Raw genomic sequence first — 18,986 nt, 5'->3', positions numbered from 1 at the left:
ATCTCCACGGGTCCCCATTCACCTCGTCGACCAGAGCCTGCCAGCAACGAGCTTTGCTCCTCTTTATTGGGGTGCAGAGCCCCCTTTTGACTGATATGTGCTCTGTCATTATGGTACATGCCGCCTTCCGGTCGCTTACGCGTTGTGTTAAACTGCGGAGTGTATGACACTCCTTTCGGAGTTCTGCGATTTCCGCCGTCCACCAATAAATAGAAAGTTTGCCACGTCTCGATGCCTGCCTAGGCATGCAAGCTCCGCAGGTCGTCATTATCAGGTTTATAACTAAATTTACGACAGTAACAGCTGCCGCGAAATGTATAGATGGTTGCTTACAGAAAAGCCTTCTAGAATCGCCACCTGTCCACTAGCGACACCAGTAAATATGACGAGAAGGTTACGTCTGGAATGCTTCCCTTTCGGCCTGGGCGCCAGAACGTTGGGGTGGATCCAGCGTTTAAAACCCTGTTCTCGACGCCATTTCGAGAATTCGTTTCCCTCTGGTCTGGGTGAAGCATGCCCCAGTCAAGTGCCCTGGCACTGAAGTCGCCCCCGAACAGGATCCACCTCTCCGTGCCAAAGATAGCGTCCTCCAGAGCGCCAAGCCTGCGTTGAAATTCCGGCTTCGTCTGATTCGCTGTTGGAGATAGATAATGAAAAATCGAATCGAATCCAGACAAAGCCGTCCTCTCGGCTTTGGGCAAGAACTCTTCTCAAATACATAGGAGGAAGACTCGGCAGAAGGAGACTTCAGGCGCAAAGGGGAAAGGACTGCAGGCTTGCCTGTCAGAACCTTCTCCTCCGTCTGTACCCGGAAAAAGGGAAGAAAGGGAAGCTGATAATATGCATGTAACTGGTCTAACGCCGATATGTGAAGAAAAAAGCCATGCAGCCCGGACTCCGTTAACCTGGTAGGGCTTCTAACCGACGACAAAGGAAGGCACTGCGAAAGAGGGCGAAGTTTCTTCGTGCATAAAAGCATACATATGTACATATACAGTACGTACATTAAATACGGCTGATTTAATGTACAAATATATCTATCTGAGTTAGACACTATCTAGTTTTTTGTAGAGATGCCCTACTGTGATGTTTTCAGATTTTTCGGATGGATAGGTTCTGAGAACCTATCTATCTACCTCTTTACCTTTTCCTCTCTAACCTTCTATGCGTTGCCTTTCCCAATACCTTCATGCCCGGTCTTACGTTGCCCCTGAAGCCCATAATCCTGCTCTCGAGTTCGATGCTCAGATATCCCGACTCCACTAGATCCGTAGGTTACGGTGGGCGGGTCATTTAATCCCTATGGATGAGGATAATCCAGCACGGAAAGTCTATAAGGGCAATATCTATGGTAGAAAAATGAGAAAAAGACGAGGCAGACCCTGCCTAAAATGGAGCGATGACGTAGGTCAGGACGCCAGACAGCTTTTAGGGTTATAGAATTGGTGGACCTCGGCGCAAAACCGGGATGTCTGGAGTTCCTTATTAAGGTAGGCCTAGACCGGATATCAGTTCTTGCGCCGTTGATGATGATGATGACCTAGGTCCAGGTTATCGCAATTTCAACCATAAGAACGAATACGCACGTTTCCCTTATGCCAGCAACACATGGGGACCGGTCAACTCTTATTGGGACCATGCAAATTGAAATCGGCAAATAGATCTCATTGGTAACAGCCAATTACTAAAAATTATACTAACATACTATTATTAACTTTATTTGGACAGATATCTATATGGAGGGTATTTACGAGCCTAGGTACCATATAGTGGTAGCCTCCTGTTTTTTTTTTTAGATTTTTTGGTTGGGTAGTTTCTGAGAATGCGTCCGTGAACGAAATTATCGTTTCCGTAATAAGATGTTCACATGCTTCCTACTGTTCAGATGAGCCCACTTTATGTGAGGATGATATCATACACGACTTAGTGTAATAAATTCATATAAAATATAAAATCTCCACCCTCTGTCAGTGGTTTGAGTATCTGATAATCCGTCCGTCCGGTTCAGAAACAGGATTAGCTCGTAATTGTTACATTTATTAGTAAATGGTTTGCAGCTGAAAGCCCTTTAAGAAATTTTCCAACAGTTTACATGTAGCAGGAACATGTTCGCCTTATACACGTATAGGACTATGATATAGTATATTTCAAACTATTGGCTTCAATGTGGTGCTGACATTTCTTGATATTTTTAGTATGCAGAAAATTCAAGCGAAGACGAAAAATTTGACACTATAACTTTTCTAATAGTAGTAGAACTGATATCAAGCTTAATTAATATCAAGAAATCATAAGATAAGATAAGGCCCCCATCCAAATTCCATAAAGCCCTCATCAAAATACTATAAATCGCAAACAGTGGTTAACCCGGCCATTACTAATGTGGAAGAATCATGGAACCAAATGAAAGACACTATCCATAAAGCGGCCTCTACAGCCCTCGGGGTCGCCAAGCCGGGTAAGTGGTGCACCAACCGAGATACTTGGCTTTGGAATGATGATGTTGAAATGAAGGTCCGTGAAAAAAAAACGCCTTTACCACAAATTTTTCGACGATAAAACGCCTGCTAATTGACAAATTTATAATTATGCTAACCAGGAAGCGAAGAAGGCGGTCGCCTTAGCGAACCATTACAAAAATTGTTATGATAAACTGGACACTCGGGATGGCGAGAGAGATCTGTATCCGACTTGCTAAAAGCCGTAACGAACGTACACAGGATATCGAACACTTCTGTTGCGTTAATGAAAAGGACGGTACTTTGTTTACCAATCGTCGAGCAGCAACGGATAGATGGCGAGAATACTTCGAGCAAATTTCATTTGGAGCAGTTCCACCTGTCAGCGCAACTGAAGTCGAGCAGGCAATAAAACGAATGAAATCGGGGAAAGCAACAGGACCTGACGACATCGCATCTGAGCTTTGGAATGCGAAGAGCTGGGACCCAACACTTTGGTTCAGTGCATTCTTTAATCGGGTTATTCAGGAAGGAAGAACACCATCTGACTGGCAAGAAAGTACCGCTGTTCCTATATGGAAAAAGAAAGGTAGTCCAGCAGAATGTTCAAATTACAACTCATACCATGAAGATTTTTGAACGCATTCTTGACAACCGTATTCGCGAAATCGTTGAAATAACCGTGAATCAAGCCGGACTTGTCAAGAACTGCGGAACTACTGACACATTACATGTTGCGCGGTTACTCATGGAGAAATACCGTGAGAAGCATCGCCGCTACGGTCGCGCTGCTTCCAGGGCAGAGGTGAGGCAGCGTCTGACGATTTGCCTCTGCCCTGGTAAGAAACCGTAAAGCTTCACTTTTTTGAAAAGTTTGGGTGCAAGCCCTAAGCGAGGGGTCCGTGGACCAGGAAAGAGGGAGTAAGTTGCCTCCCATTTGGTCCGGTCCAGCATTAAATTGATGCGGTCTTAGGACCTCCTCATTCTCAAAACGAATATTTTAGCTCTGGCCAAGCTCTGGTCAATAAGGCGGATTTGCGCTCAATATAATTCGTAGTCATGTGTTCTACGAATTATATAAAGAAGCACTCAATATCTGCGAGCCGCTACGGTCACGCTACTCCCAGGGCAGAGGTGAGGTAGCGTCTGACGATTTGCCTCTGCCCTGGTAAGAAACCGTAAAGCCGCCATCGGTTCACTTTTTTTGAGTATTTACTTGCCAAAATTGGTCTGAACATCGCAGTCGACGGTAAACGACCAAAAGACAGGCCGAAACAACGGCGGCTTGATACGCTTGATGGGGATTTAAAAGCTTCGGGATTGCACCCAGATCAGGCATTCGATAGAGCCAAATGGCGAAACCGATCACGACGAGCCGACCCCGCTTGTCAACTGGACAAAAGCTGAAGAAAAAGAAGAATTTCATGAAAAGTACTAATTTGATGTATTACTACTTTGTTGATTTCAATATGATTAACGTGAAACCTGCCAGTATCATGCGATGTAATAATGAACAATGTGTGTGTGTATCCACAATAAACTTTAGGAGGCTTTTCGCGTAAGTTTGTAAAAAAAGTTATATATTATAAATTTTATTTCAGCAAAGATTTTAATGGGATATATTTTGAGGCCTAGATGTTTTTCAGATTCTTCGGTTGGATAGGTTCTGAGAACAAGACCTGTCTCCCTTTTTCGAAAACAAATTGTGAGTCCTCACCTCAATCCCCTGCGTTTCACCCAGTATAAGAAAGAAGATCATTCTTAAAAAGTACTAATTGAGCCCCTTCATTTCATATTCTACATGACCATATTCTATGAAAAAAAATTTGCTCCTCCTTTCGCATATATCTTCAAGCCTACACGCCGACAAAAAGAAAACTCATTCAATAACGTCACCTATTATGCGCTCGCGAGCCTTCTGTCGGTAAATGCCATACCATTTGCTTGCCAGCGTTTGATCCACACTTCCAAATGGTACGAGAGATTAACTGCCATGGCATAGAATTAAAACCCAACACCGTCTCCGTTGCTAGTAGTAATTTTTATTCGGCATTCGGATAAGAACAAGTTGTTCTCGAAATATCGATATATGTCGAATAAAAATTACTCCTAGGAACGGAGACAGCGCTAACAAGCGCAAAGTCGATTTTGCGAACAATCATGACCTTGTGAGTATATGGTTCATCTTTAGGACTTACCAGGTTGAGTTAATGGAGTGGAACAGAAATTCAATAAAAAGTTTCGTGTGAAACAAAACCTTATTAGAATCGAGTTGATGTCTGTCTGCCTCACACACTATTTATGCGGAAACCGCCGGACCGATTGCCACGAAAATTGATGAGAGCGTGTGGTCTGTTGTTCCCTTTATATATAGCGCCATTTTGTGTTAAGTTTAAGGGGGACTCCCTATACATATGAATGAAGGGTGAACAATTTTTTCTCGCAGTATGTGGCCATGTAGGGCATCAAATGAAAGGGCTCAATTGGTACTCTTCGAAACTGGTCCCATATTTGATGCCAAGTGAAACGTAGGGGAGTGAGGGCTCAAAATATGACCATCAGAAGGTGTAACAGCTCTCGTTCTCAGAAACTATCCAACCGAAAAATAAAAATCGCAGTAGTGCATCTCTACAAAATCTAGGCCTCAAAATATAGGATTGGGGAAAAAGAAATGTCGTATTTGCAATCGAAATTTGACGCTTTATTTAACATATTTAGAATTATCCGATTTAAGTCAAATGTTCGCCGTTTTGTTCATAAACGTGTTGCCATTTAGAAGGCGACTTCATTATCCCCCTATTAAACCCCCCCCCCTCCTTCTTATTTGCAAAAAACTCAGACAGCCCGTTTTCACAAGCCTCTTTTGAGGCCAACTTAGTAGCACCAAGAAAGTTTTGCATAGACCGGAAGAGATGGTAATCACTTGGTGCCAGGCTCGGACTATACGTGGGTGCGATAGAACATCACATCCGAGCTCCTGTGGATGATTCCCTTTTTTCGGTTGAAATTGTCGTACGTGATCCACTTTTCATCACCAGTCACCATCCGCTTCAAAAATGTGTCGAATTCGTTCCGTTTCAGCAATGCATCGCACTTTTTTCCGTCAACTCGTGTGGCACCCAAACATCCAGCTTTTTTGCAATTCAATCTTCTGCAAATGGTTCCAAACGGTTTTATGGTCTATACACAGTTCCTGGTCAATCGAGCGAACGCTCACATGCCGGTCTACTTGGATGATTTCGACGATTTTATCGGGTTCTGTGACGATTGGCCTACCAGTACTGGGTGTATCTTCGACATCCACTACACCAGAACGGAACAAAATCGATCGAGCCAACGATGTGCTGTGCGAATCGTGACAGTATCGGACCCATAAACTTCACAATTTTTTTCGGCCGCCTTCGTTGCATTTTTACCTCAGGTAGTAAAAACGTAAAACATGATAAATTTCTTGCTTGGTGGACTCCATTTTTGACGCGCTAAACTTGAGACTGAAACGTATGATCACAACACTGTCAAAGAGACACTTATAGCACAGATTGTCGCCTTTAAATCGCCGTATGGTATGATCCGATACGATAAATGCAACACAAAATATGTTTAAATGTCGCCATCTATTGACAAAATACGACATTTCTTTTTCCCCAACCCTATACATTCGGTTCCGATATCTGCACAAATAAAGTTAATAATAGTATATTTCCACATTTTAAATATTTACCCGGCATCCCCCGTATATCTATTCCAGAAGTACATTTGACATGTGTGTAAGAGATAACATTAGGCACAATTTGGTCAAGTTTCAAGAAAATCCAATTATTATTATTAACAGGTTATTGGGTGAAATTTTGCCATTTTTTGTGAATTTCGTGCATTCTACAACCTGTATGACGTCATCATCACATCTCAATTCGTCAATACCACAACGAAATGAGTTCATATGAATGAGGTCGCAAGGAATTATTTTGTTTTAATTTTTATAGTCGTTTGTATATGAATATCCATAATTCCAAATACACATCTGTGTATGTAGGTATATAGTATATTCAGATAGATATATTTGTACATTAAATCAGAGTTAAAGTTAAAATTTGTTAACACTGATGAAGGGAACAAGTGGTTCCCGAAATATCGGTATTTGCAAGAATAAACATTCATACCAACGAAAAAGAAACAACAAGTTTTTATTATTTCAAATAATTAATCGTTGGAAACACCGGATAATTTCACTCACACAAACGCCTTTATACCCGAAGCGCGAGCTTCCGGTATTCCGACTTGTTTATAAATTTGATTTGTTTACTTGAATGCAAAAGCGGTCCTGCTTCTCATTGTGGTGTTCACAAAGTGAGAGCTGTGAGTAGACTGACTACTTACCCTTCTAGCAATTAGCTAACTTTTAGGGAGTATGTCACTTCGATAAAAAAGAAAGTTAACGACACAAGTTCTAAACTCGTATTGTCTGGAGGTGTTTAGCACTGCGATTGTCTCATCTTGCCACATTTTATAGAGGGAACAGTAAAACGCAAATCGACTATTTTCTCATAAAACCCCCGATAACCGTAACCGATTGAAAAGCCGTTGCCTATAAGAGCACCACAACATCGGTTGTTGATTCGCAAGATGGCAATCAGTCTTGCGAAGCAACTACCAATAAAACAGCGTGAGGAACGCACTAACCCACCGCGTATTAAATGGTGACAAGTTCGTGAAAAATAGGAAGAGATAAACTCACACCATTACCAAACGTTTGGAATGTAGAAGAATCGAAGAACCAAGATAAAAACCTGATTCATGATTCATGCCCTATGCAACCCTCGGGGTTACCAAGCAAGGTAAGTGTTTCATCAGCTGAAATACTTGGCTTTGCAATGAAGGTCCGTGAAGAGAAACACTGGCCAATCGCCAAATCTATAAGAATGCCAACCGGGAAGCAAAGAAAGCAAACTCTGTTATCCAAGCTGTTCTTTATAAAGGTCTTTACTATAATTTGGAACGATAGCGGGAGATCTGTATCGACTTTTCATGCCACAAATAGGATATCGAGGACTTCTGTTCAATAGGCGAGGCACGACGGATAGATGGCGAGAATATTACGAACAGATTTCAGCGCGATAATTTGTTCATTTTCCACTTCCACAAGCACTGCCGGCATTTGGAACAATTCCAACTGTCAACGCCACTCAAGTCGACGTAGCAATGAAGATATTGCATCTGGGCTCTGGACAGAGTTGGAAACCAACACTATGGCTCAGTAAGTTCTTCATCGGAATATTGAAGAAGGTAGAGCACCATCTGATTGGCAAGAGAACACAGCCATTCTAATATGGAAATGAAAAGATAGTCCAATAGAGTGTTCAAATTATTGTCCGATCCGGCTGTTGTCCCAGACCATGCATTCGCATCCTTGAACAAGTCAACCGTTTTGTGTACTTACAGGCAAAGGACAAGAACAAAATATTCAAAATCAACAGCAGGATCATGCTTGCCAACGAAACATTCCAGGTGATATTACCGGAAAATTTTACATCCCATTGAGCTGTGTAAAATGTTGAAATCTCAAGTTCAACTCACAACGAAGTAAACAATTTCTCAAAGTACTTACATATGTAATCTTTTTTTGCGCGCAATGTGAAATCTTAATGCAGAGAGGCGTTCCCCGAGAAAAAAAGAGAAATTGCTAGGCTTAATCCCTTACTGCTATTTTGCAATATTAAAAACATACATACCCAGCTGACTCATCTTCCCGAATGAGTTCTTGTAAATTACTCATTAAGAGGAGAAAGTGGGGTTTCAGCCATTCTGACAGCAAATGGCGTAAAAATACCAACATAATTGAATTGTGACTTAATATTTACGCGAACGCTTACCTTCGTGCTAACGAAGTTGTTGCCAAAACTGCTTTTATAATGCTGGTGAGTACTTCCGGTGTTCGCCTCAAACCGCAGTCGGGCGCGTTCCACGCGTGCCAAAGTCGGGCTCTCCAAGATAGACGGGGCCCGACTGGACTGGCCTGAACTAGGCTCAGATGTTAGCAACATCACAATTCTTCTACAATCAACAACTTTCAGGGAAGTGCAGAAAGCACATACGAGCACTACTCTGAATTACAAATCATTAACTCAAAGTGAAGCTGGATTTGGTTTCAGCCACTTTAACTCGGCTCTGCAGAGAAATTCACAAGGTACAAATACTAATCTACAGAATCACTAATGCGAACAACGAAAAATTTGGGGAAACAGATCAACACCCGAACACTCATTTGACAGGCGGACAACTCTACATACCGTTCATTCACACTAAACAGCTGAAGACAATTGTTGAAATGCGCATGTTGCGGGATAGGACCCGGTTCCGCACCGCCGAGACTCGCGACCGCGACGATTGCCGTTCCACTCCGTTTTGAGTATGCACACCGGTAAAAGTCCGAGTCGTACGCAACTCCAATGTACAATAAACATTTCAGGTCACAATTCGCAATTTCGTCGCGTTTTTCGACAATTACTTTTGAATGCAATTTGTGTTTAGAACTCCGGAAGGCACTAATTGAGTTGCAAGTACTAATTATTTTTGTCACTCGCATTAGTCTCGTCGACTCCATTTATACAAATTGAATTTATATACGGATGGAAAAATGTCCGTAGAAGTTTCTCACATAAGATGAACACAAAACCTTTATACCCGAAGCCGCCAGCTTCCAGTATTCGGACTTGTTCAATATTCTCCCCTGGATATGTTTGGGAGTCAAATTTCCTGGTCTTGGCTGGTTCACGCGAATGTTTAGGTCACAGTAGATCTACTATAAATTTTAAATTTAAGTTTTTTATTTACCATAATGACTTACGCTAATACATAATTGATTATTTCTAGCTTAAATTAAGCTTAACTAACTTAACTTTATTTCTTCACATCTTCACATCATTATATCTTCACATTTCTTTTGTATTGAACTGAATTATTTAAAGACTGCGCTTGCACTAAAAGCGCCAGAAGGCATCGCTTACTTACTTAAAATACTTAAAACTAACTAAGTCTAAACTTAATCTAGCTTAATCTAACAATAAATACTTAACCTACTATATACAATAGCACATTACATGTCTTGTAGTTAGCCTCGATGTACCCCTACCAGACAGGCAGAATCATATAGGAAAAGGATGGCGGGTTTAAGAGCTTCGCTCACTATTTGGCAGGGCCTTAGGAAGTTGGCCAATGGGAAGGTGCTACCCTGTTGGTAGAGTTGCCGGATTAGTGGATTTGGATGATTCTCCGTTCCTTCGAAGAACCGTTCCACCACGTTGTACCTTGGCGCGCCGATATACTTCGGCGTTTTTTCCAACCTTCTTGGTATTCCAATTATAGGAAAGACCAGTGCAGTACCTTAATATCCGGCGTTCGAATGCCTCACATTTGGACATGGTTCGAGTGGAGCAAGTGATCCACGTGGGCGCTCCATAGCAGATAATGGGTCTGATCAGGGTCTTGTAGACAGTTAGTTTGGCTTTGGTACTGAGTCCTACCTTCTTTCGAAGAAGAAAGTAGATCCTACTGTGTGCACCGCGTGCCTTACCGATAGCGAGCTCAAGATGTGGCTTGAACTTAAGGAGTTCGTGAAGTTTAACTCCTAAGTACTTAATGGTCTGTGAATTGCTCACTATAGTGTTTCCGCTCGCTTCTGTAGTTGTGAAGTTGAGGCCACTTTGAATTCAACTGCGAAATGGTCGGACATGCCTGGCAAGGGATAGGAAGTTACCTGAAAACTTTGCTTGGTTTCATCAGACAGCAGGAAAAATTCAATGATGGATTGACTAGCGGGTCTTGTGGGCGAATCCGGCGAGACCACCTCAAGGTTGGCTGGCGTGAAAGGGTCGTGGATCCAGTTATACAGGGTTTTCCCATTTAAATTTTCTGCCTTATCGCCCCAGGATTTGTGCCGTGAGTTAAAGTCGCCACCAAAGATAAGATATTTTGATTTTAACTGGAGATCGCCCAAGACTTTTAAGTCATGGCCCAGTTGCTCACTTGGCGAATTGTATTTGAAATAAACGGAAACTACCAAAATCTGTTTATTATCGATAGTTATAACTATTGCCGCTGCAGCGGAACAGACTAGTAAACCCTCGATGACGACTTCCTCAAAATGGTAGTCTTTTTTGACTAGCAGGGCAGGGCCCGTGTTGCTGTTATGCCGAATAGTGGTATATCCGGTGAAATTGACATTATGTCTGTGGTTTAGGTGGGTCTCCGAAACGCAAAATATGGCTGCTTTCAGAGTATCAACCAACGCTTGAGCAGTGGCACGTTGGGCGTGTGAGACCAGGGACGCGGAGTTAAATGTGACTATATTTAACTCCATAAATTCATCAGTAATTGGATTGCGGCAATCTGCCGCTGCTCATTCGTCTGGGCGGAAGCGAGGCTTTCGACCAAGTTCTTGAAGGCCAGTTTGTTTCCTTGTGCAGCTTGACGTGCAGCACTAGGAAGAGTATTCCTAGCTGCTTGGGCGTACGATACACCTGGCCGGGACAAGCTTTGTGACATCTGTGTCACCGTTTGCTTGGTCCTCGCCGTTTTCGCATTTTTTCTCGCCCTGCCAGCTTCCCCTCTGGCAACCATATCTTTGTATGCCAGGCATCCGCGGTAGTTGGCAGGATGTCCGGTCTGGCCGCAATTGCAGTAATGCGGCGCCTCCGATGATGGTGTGGGGCATTCCCCGCGGACGTGTTTTTTTGCGCACTTCACGCACCTGTGCACAATCGAACAGTTAGGGGTGGTGTGGCCAAAATTCTGGCAGTTGTAGCACTGCACTCCTTGATTTGGCTTGACTTTCTCAAGCGAAATCTTCTGGTCAAGTATATATTTAATTTTCAATACTTCACTGAGCCTATGGGAGGGCTCGAAGGTGGCTATGAATAGTCCCGATTGTGACCTCATCGGGAGCGCCGGGTTTTGGCTGTGCAGTAGTTTGTCTGCTCGTGTGACTAAGTTGGCCACGGTTTTCAATTTTAATTGCGGATAATCCTCGTTGAGCTCCCGCAATATGTCCGCTGGATCTGTCTCCCTGTGGAGACCGCGAATGATCAGCGACTTGGTTCTTAGGGTTGGTGGGGTGCTGGTGGTGGCGTGAAGCCCTTTCTCTCTTATGAGAGCGAAAATCGCGGCATGGTCTTCAACCGTCTCGGCGAAGATGAGGGTCTTGTCAGCCCTCGTGTTCTTCAGGGTTGCTTTCAACCCTTTCTCTTTAATTAATCGTAAAAACTGCGGTACATTTAGTCTGTACCCAGTTATCGGGGGAATTCTAGGTTTCTTAGGGGTGGCTGCTTGGGGAGAGGATTTTGGGGTGGTTGGTGGGGCACTTACAGTGATAGCACTAACCTTAGTCCTATTCGATGCCTTTTTTTTTCGGACGACGAAGTTGAAGGGGTCTCCTTCCTCCTCCTCGATGATGACCTCCGGGCACATGCCGTCATCTTCTTCGCTTTGCTGCTGCTGCTGCTTCCTCTGCTCCTGCTGTTGTTGCCGCTGTTGTTTGATTAGCTGCTGCTGTTGCTCTTGTTACTGATGGACCGGCTGCCTCCCGGCCATGTTGGCTGCTTTCATCTCAGCCATCTGCTGCTGTAGCTCCTTGATGAGCGCCAACTGGCACTCCAACTGCTGGGCCATGTCGGCCTTCTCTTATTCGAGCTCCGCAATCCTGATAAGCAGGCTCGAATCTGCGTCCATCTTGATTGTAGGGCCCGTTGCTCCCTCTTCCTCCGACGAAATCTCTTCTGGGAGAATCAATTTTGTTCTCTTGGCGGACATCCTGTCCCCAAGCCCGTCCTTGGTTCACTCTGAAAATAAGAGATTTTTTCCTTTATTTGCTTCTTTATTTTTGTTGACAGTGTCCAATTAATATTGGTGCCACTGTTAGAGGAACGATACATCCTTTCGTTTTGTTCCGACTGCCCTGTTTTCACTTCTTGTTTCCACTGTTTTTTTTTTTTTTAACTTTCGAACTCAACTTTTCGATTTAATATGCCCGAAGGCGTTTTTTTTGCCACGCACTGTAATTTTACACTTTCCGCACAACGTCTATTCGCCACGAAGTCTCGGAGCGAACTGATCTACTATAGGCAATACCCTTACCACAGTAGATCTACTATAGGCAGTACCCTTACAAAAATGACCCCACTTGCGAATGTGCTTGCAGAAGCTTATCGGTACACATCAGAGACGCTAAACAAGGAAAAGGCATAATCTTCGTCAAATCGTATTGGTAAGAGAGAGATCGATGCGCTTTTGCTATTCTGGTACTACGGCGTGCTCACCCATATCGCAACAAGTTGTTTCACGTATTCACTTGTGAACGGGACAAAGGCTGAAGAAAAAGAAGACTTATGCGTAAGCAAAAACTTGCCAATCTCACCAATACATTGGCAAGTCCGGGCGGAATGTCAAACACAGCTGATCGGATTTTCAGTATATCTCGCTCATGCCCAAGGGCAAAACAATTTGAAATCGTGTGTACTCGCACTGATTTCCCCCCTTGAAGAGCAAGGGGGAGTGAGGTAGCTGTCTAGTATCTAACTGTGGTTTAGGTGTTGATTATTGAGGGAGAAAATTCCTTAGCGCAGCTCAGTTCGGAGTGTACCGCTAACATCCTCATGTTGGAACTTGCAAAAAGCGAAGTAGTTTTTCGCCCGGGAAAACGATCTAATCAGTTACTAGGCGGAACTAAAAGAATATTTTTAAGGTTTTGTGTAAACCCAAAACTTTATTAAAATCGGTTTACTGTCTGCCCGTCACACGCATTTTTCTCGGAGACGGTTACAGCGATTGACACCAAATTTGGTAGAAAGATGGGAACTATGAACGTGCACACATACAGTGAGTTACATGTTTTACGTTTGAATTTAAAGGGCCCCATACATGCAAAAGCGGGGTGTAAATTTGTTTTTCATCAAATATAGATATGTGGGGTATTAAATTAAAGGTCTCGATTAGTACTTTTCGAGGCCGCTCTTAGTTTTGACTTTTGTTCTAAAGGTGGGGAGTGCGGGGGCTTGAAATTGATCATTTATTGAAGGAGTTTATTCTTAGAAACTACCAAACCGAAAAATCTGAAAAAAAATCACGAGGCTGCCACTATATGGTGCCTGGGCTCCGAAATACCTCCCATGCCGATATATGTTCAAATAAAGTTAATAATAGTATATTGTTCCGAATGTGTGTGCTCCGAGCTCGAATAACAATACCACCTAGAATCCCCTCTGACAATCAGGTGAGTGTGGACATTGAAGCCATCCACAACACAATCCTCCGCGACACCTATAAATATAACAAATGGATGCCGCAATAACCGCAGTCAACAGAGGACCTGGAGATGAAGCATCAACTAATGATCTTCACAACCCCCTGAAGAACCTTATCATGGATACGGCCACAAATATACTTGGCCCCAGCCGCAAAAGGAGTCGGAACGGCTGGTTTGACGATGAATGGAAGCTAGCAACGGAACGGAAGAATGCCGCATACCGAGTAATGTTGCATTCTCAAAGAACGCGGGCACGCGCAGAGACTTATCACGAACTCCGTCGAGCGGAGAAGCGACTTCACAGACGGAAAAAGGAAGCCTGGGAGAACAAACAAGTCTGTGAACTAGAAAAGTACAGGGAGCAACCGCACCAGGCGCGCAAGTTCTGCCAACAAGTCAGCAGGATGAAGCCTTATACACCTCGATGCTCATCCTGCCGAGACAAAGAGGGAAATCTGATTTCCGACAGAATGGGCATATTAGAGCGATGGGTTGAGTACTTTGATGAGCTACTGAACAACCAGAACATCGGCGAATTGGAGGTCCCACCAACTGAAGACGACAGACAAACACTGCCCCCACCAAGTTTAGGAGAAACAGTCCGTGCAATTCATCGGCTTAAAAATCATAAGTCGACTTTAAAGCCGCCTATGATAGCATAGCCAGGGTAAAACTGTACACGGCTATGAGAGAATTCGGTATCCCGACGAAATTAATAAGACCCTGACCAATGTGCGAGGCCAGATAAGAGCAGCAGGATCACTCTCAAGACCATTCGACATCAACAACGGTCTACGACAAGGGGATGCGCTATCATGCGTCCCCTTTAACCTGGCCCTCGAGAAAGTGATCCGTGATGCTGAGGTAACTGCAAGAGGTACGATCCTCTTCAAGTACACTCAACTACTGGCCTATGCTGACGATATCGACATCATGGGAAGAACCACCCGAGACGTACAAACTGCCTTCAACCAGATCGAGCAGGCGGCATTGGGACGAGATCTTGGGCTGCACATCAATGAAGGCAAGACAAAATATATGGTGGCAACGTCAGCACCGAAGACGAATCAACCAACAACATCAAACCGTACTGGTCAAACACGAAGAAGAATAAGGATAGGAGAATACAATTTTGAGACCGTTGACATTTCTCCTATCTAGGGTCGAAAATCACAACCGATAACAACTACGATGATGAAATCCGCGCACGGTTGTTGTCAGCCAACAGAGCCTATTTCAGCTTACAAAGACTGTTCCGCTCAAAACGTCTCACCATAGGGTCAAAGCTCTTACTGACAAGACTATGATCTTGTCAGTCCTCATGTATTCCTCGGAAACTTGGGTTCTTAGCAAGAAAAATTTCGAACTCTTGGCCGCGTTCGAGAGAAGAATCCTCCGAAAAATGTTTGGCATCCTACATGTGGATGGACGATTCCGTAGCCTACATAACGACGAAATCTATGAGCGATACTATGACCGTCAAGTTGTGGATAAAATCCGGCTCAATAGGTTACGGTGGGCGTAACACTTACTCCGTATGGATGAAGATGATCCACCCCGGAAAGTCTATAAGGGCAATATCTATGGTAGAAAAGAAGACGAGGCAGACCCCGCCTAAGATGGAGCGATGGTGTAGGTCAGGACGCCAGACAGCTTTTAGGGATATCGAATTGGTGGACCTCGGCGCAAAACCGGGATGTCTGGAGTTCCTTATTAAGGCAGGCCTAGACCGGATACCGGTTGTTGGGCCGTTGATGATGATGATAACTGTTCTATAATTGGCTGGAAAGCCCCCCTTAGTTCATTCTAGCACCATTTTGTAGTGATGTAGGATATAATGTAGAGCATGATCTTACTATTACTAACAAAGTCATAATATGTCAAAGTTGTTGCTTCTTGAAAAATTGAAGACTATGAATGTCCATATCACCCGAAAGTGGATACTCTCACATAATATATGGATATATTACTAGCTGCGTACTAAGAAATACACAAAACCTTTCGTACCTGAAGCGTCCAGCTTCCGGTTTCCCGACTTGTTTAATGTATACGGTGGATCGCCGTTGTGTCCGTATTCGAGCGCAAAAGCAAACGACATTTTCATATCTGTTTCACGATTGTTTGTGATAAGTTGTGCTGCACTAAGAAATAAATTAAATTGTATTATCACTTTGAAAAGTGCCCATTAATTTACTATTTTAAGCTAAAAACAACTCAGAATACCGAAAGCTCGCGCTTCGGGTATAAAGGTTTTGTATTCATCTGTATAATAAGAAACTTCAACGCACATTTTTCTATTCCTATATAGCTACCAATCCAACATATTCCTTCATCATTCATTCATTCATTCTTTTCCAAACTACAAGATACACGTACATATTACAGCCATAGATATTATCCTCACCCTAAACAAACGATCTGCCTATTTCCGAATACTGTACATATATATCCACGTATATAAATTGATCGTATCCATATTTCCGATTTACTTCTTGTACAAAAGCATACATATGTACACGTATAGTACGTATATTAGATACGGCTGGTTTAATGTACGAATATATCTATCTGAATTAGACACTACCCGTAAACTTCATTAGCACGCATAAAGTATATACCTACATACACATACGTCTGTTTGGAGTAATTGATATTCATATACCAAAGACTAAAAAACTGAAATAAAATAATTCTTTGGGACCCCATTCATAAGAACTCGTTTCGTTATGCTACTGATGAATTGAAATGTGATGATGACATCATACATGTTTTAGAATGTACGAAATTCACAAAAAATGGTAAAGTCTCATCCCCTATGACTTTGTTAATAATAGTTGGATTTTCTTGAAACTTGACCAAATTGTGCATTATGTAATCCATTACACCCATACTTCTGGGATGCACATAAGAGGGGTTGCCGGGAAATTTCCAAAATGTGGAAATATACTGTTATTAACTTTATTTGTGTAGATATCGAAACCGAATGTATTTTGAGGTCTAGATTTCGCCACGCGGTTATTAAACACAAATTCAGGTAATTGCGCTTCAAAATTAATAAGACTGGCCGCGGTAATTAACAAGTAAGTAGGTTAATATTTTTAAAATTCCTTTTTTTCAAGTTATTTCAGTAATTAGTAATTAAGTATAAAAGAACCGTATAATCGCAATTGTTTTTAGTAGCTTCGTACTGATGAAGGGGGTAAGTTGCTCCCAAAATATATATCTACACCGATGAATAAAAATTGTAGTTTGGAGGAAGCTACTGATCTATCAAGTTTTTGATGTGAACTGTCAGCGACAGGTTCGTCTGGGCCTTGGTTTTTCACTACATCAACAAATCGCATTCCAGGACCTATAGATGGGGCTGGTAAGTTAACCAATGTAGCGACATGGTAATGACATGACAGCACCAACATGGCAACGCCTTTCAACAGCTGATATGCTCAACAAAGTAACGTCACTATATGGATCGGCAAGGATATAAATTGGACGCCATCCGACCCTTTTAGACACTCTTTCTGTCGACCTTCTCGGTGTTTGTAACTTAATTGTTTTTCTCGAATTTGAATAAATGGGTAGAACCTAAAAACGTACTTTTTTTCATGTTTCTACATTGGTGACCCCGACGACTAGAGTTAAAATAAAAAGTGCAGTGATCTTAAATTTCCATACGCTTAATCGACACCAAGCGCGAGTTTCAAAATGGTCACTAAATCCAAATCGTCAGAGACGCCGAAAACATCCCTTCTGAGTGATTTCCTGCCGCCGATAGCTAATCGACCAGCAGGCGTATTCGTGGAAGCGGCACGCATACAAAAATTTCCGTCATTTTATCGACCCGACCCGGCATTTTGGTTTGAGCAGGTAGAGGTTGCGTTCCACACTAATCACATCACGTCGGACGAAACAAGATTTAAGTATGTGATACAATTTGCCGAGCCGGAAATCCTTCCGCATGTGATCTCGATAGCACGCAATCCTCCGGCAACAAATAAGTACGAAGCCGAGGCAGACGTCGATAAATTGGAGAAAATGGCGGATTTAATGATCGAGATGCAACAACTGCCTTGCATTTCCACCGTTCAGAAGGCACCCACGGAAAATGATGTCTTGGAGCAAATATTGAGCCGAATTGACCGACTGGAAATCACGACACGCAACGGGTCCCGATCCAAACAACGGAGCACCAGAAGGCAAAGATCAGGTTCACGGAATCGGGTTTTGCTTTTTTCATCAACGGTTTGGGAAACAAGCGTGTAATTGCCGACCGCCATGTAAGTGGCAAAATAATTCCGCGACTTCGGAAAACTAAATTCGTCGTCCCGAATTTCGGCGGTCGAGGACGACCCCTCTCACAGTAAACCCAGCCGATGATTAGTACTCGATCGGAAAAGGTGCATGCATCTACTGGTGGATACCGGTGCTGATATTTCAGTTTTGCCTAAAGACAAAAATCAGCACACGCCAATGCAATTTCAGCTTTATGCCGCCAACAATACGCCGATCAAAACATATGGACATCGCATCATAACGCTCGATCTCGGCTTACGACGACCGTTTACCTGGAGGTTCGCTTTAGCGGATGTTCGACAACCAATAATCGGTGTCGATTTGCTGCACCATTATGGCTTATTAGTGGACCTACGCAGGAGGAAGATAATGGACGAAAAGACCAACTTATCCTGCATCGCAAAGCTCACCGGCACCAGTGTTGTCATACCACAAGTGTATGACAACACTAAAGTCTAGCGAAAGTTATCATGACATTCTGAGAGATTTTGTCGACATCACAATTCCATCTGACGGAGCGAAAGTGATGGCTCATGATATCTACCACCATATCCTGACTAAAGGACCGCCTGTTTTTGACCGACCCAGACAATTAACGCCTGAAAAACTGCGCGAAGCAAAGGCCGAATTTGACTACATGTTACAACAGGGAGTTTGCCAACCATCGAGTAGCCCACGGGCGAGCCCGTTACACTTGGTACGGAAGAAAAACGGACAATGCAGACCATGTGGAGATCATCGGCGTTTGAACGCTATGACCGTCCCAGATAAGTACCCCATCGCTCACATTAGTGACTTTGCGCACAAACTGAGTGGATGCAAGGTATTTTCCACGATTGATCTGACAAGAGCATACCACCAGATTCCTGTAGCACCCGAGGACATTCCCAAAACAGCTGTCATTACTCCTCTGGGGCTTTTTGAGTTCCGAGTAATGACGT

The 18,986-nt window shown here is 43.2% G+C and overlaps 1 protein-coding gene across 3 annotated transcripts in view; it reads right to left on the bottom strand.

The window, feature by feature from the left end:
* Positions 1 to 8,866, bottom strand: part of LOC119651991 — a 77,695-nt gene extending 68,829 nt beyond the window's left edge. Inside the window, exon 1 of one of the 3 annotated variants that reach the window (XM_038055909.1) lies at positions 8,747 to 8,866. Coding sequence is in view for 1 of the 3 variants with exons in the window: in XM_038055908.1 (XP_037911836.1) it covers positions 8,330 to 8,500 (171 nt within the window). In the remaining 2 variants the exon portion in view is untranslated. The other 2 variants (XM_038055908.1, XM_038055910.1) reach the window with 2 other exon arrangements.
* Between the last annotated feature and the right edge of the window lie 10,120 nt (positions 8,867 to 18,986).

Source organism: Hermetia illucens, chromosome 3 (genome assembly GCF_905115235.1).
Source record: "Hermetia illucens chromosome 3, iHerIll2.2.curated.20191125, whole genome shotgun sequence".
NCBI classification, from domain to species: Eukaryota; Metazoa; Arthropoda; class Insecta; order Diptera; family Stratiomyidae; genus Hermetia; species Hermetia illucens.
The sequence above is the reverse complement of the archived record's forward strand: the minus strand, read 5'-3'. Positions and strand labels throughout refer to the sequence as shown.